At 60.7% G+C, this 582-nt stretch overlaps 1 protein-coding gene across 1 annotated transcript in view; it reads left to right on the top strand.

Moving 5' to 3' along the window:
- Positions 1-5: 5 nt before the first annotated feature.
- Positions 6-582, top strand: part of OSBP (oxysterol binding protein) — a gene marked incomplete at its 5' end in the record, with an annotated part of 2,418 nt that continues 1,841 nt past the window's right edge. Inside the window, 3 exons of the mRNA XM_010023347.1 lie at positions 6-198; positions 384-486; positions 565-575. Coding sequence (XP_010021649.1) covers positions 6-198; positions 384-486; positions 565-575 — 307 coding nt within the window. The remainder of the gene's footprint in view (positions 199-383; positions 487-564; positions 576-582) is intronic.

Here is a 582-nt window from a genome sequence, read left to right as displayed (position 1 = left end):
CCTGCCGGGATTTTCTGATGCTGGCCCAGACCCACAGCAAGAAGTGGCAGAAATCGCTGCAGCACGAGCGGGATCAACGGATCCGGCTGGAGGAGACCCTGGAGCAACTGGCCAAGCAGCACAACCATCTGGAGAGGGCTTTCCGTGGTGCCACCGTCCTCCCTGCGAGCGCATCCGGCACCAGTGGCTCTGCCAAAGGTACCAGCAGCGCCGTGTGTTGAGGTCTGGGTGAGGGGGAACGAGCTGTGATGGGTGAGATGTAGTTAGCGGCGGGGGATAAGCCGTGCTGGGGATGACAGGGACCTCCCAGTGCTCTGCTGGGGGGGGAAGCTGGGATGAAGCTGGAACTTGCACCTCGACTGGTCTGTTCCCCCTCTTCCCAGACCCATGCTGCCCTACAAAAGGAGACCTGAGTGATGAAGACGATGACAACGAGTTCTTTGATGCCCCAGAGATCATCCCCATGCCGGAGAGCCTGGGCCACAAGTGAGTGCTGGGGTGACCCTCTTTTGCCTGCACCCCCCTGGAGACTGATTCTACCCCTCTCCTCTTCCTCCCCTGCAGGAGAACCGGCAGCAACAT

This window comes from Nestor notabilis, unplaced genomic scaffold (assembly GCF_000696875.1).
Source record: "Nestor notabilis isolate BGI_N333 unplaced genomic scaffold, ASM69687v1 scaffold26851, whole genome shotgun sequence".
Lineage (NCBI taxonomy): Eukaryota > Metazoa > Chordata > Aves > Psittaciformes > Psittacidae > Nestor > Nestor notabilis.
This window is presented reverse-complemented; position numbering and strand designations above follow the sequence as displayed.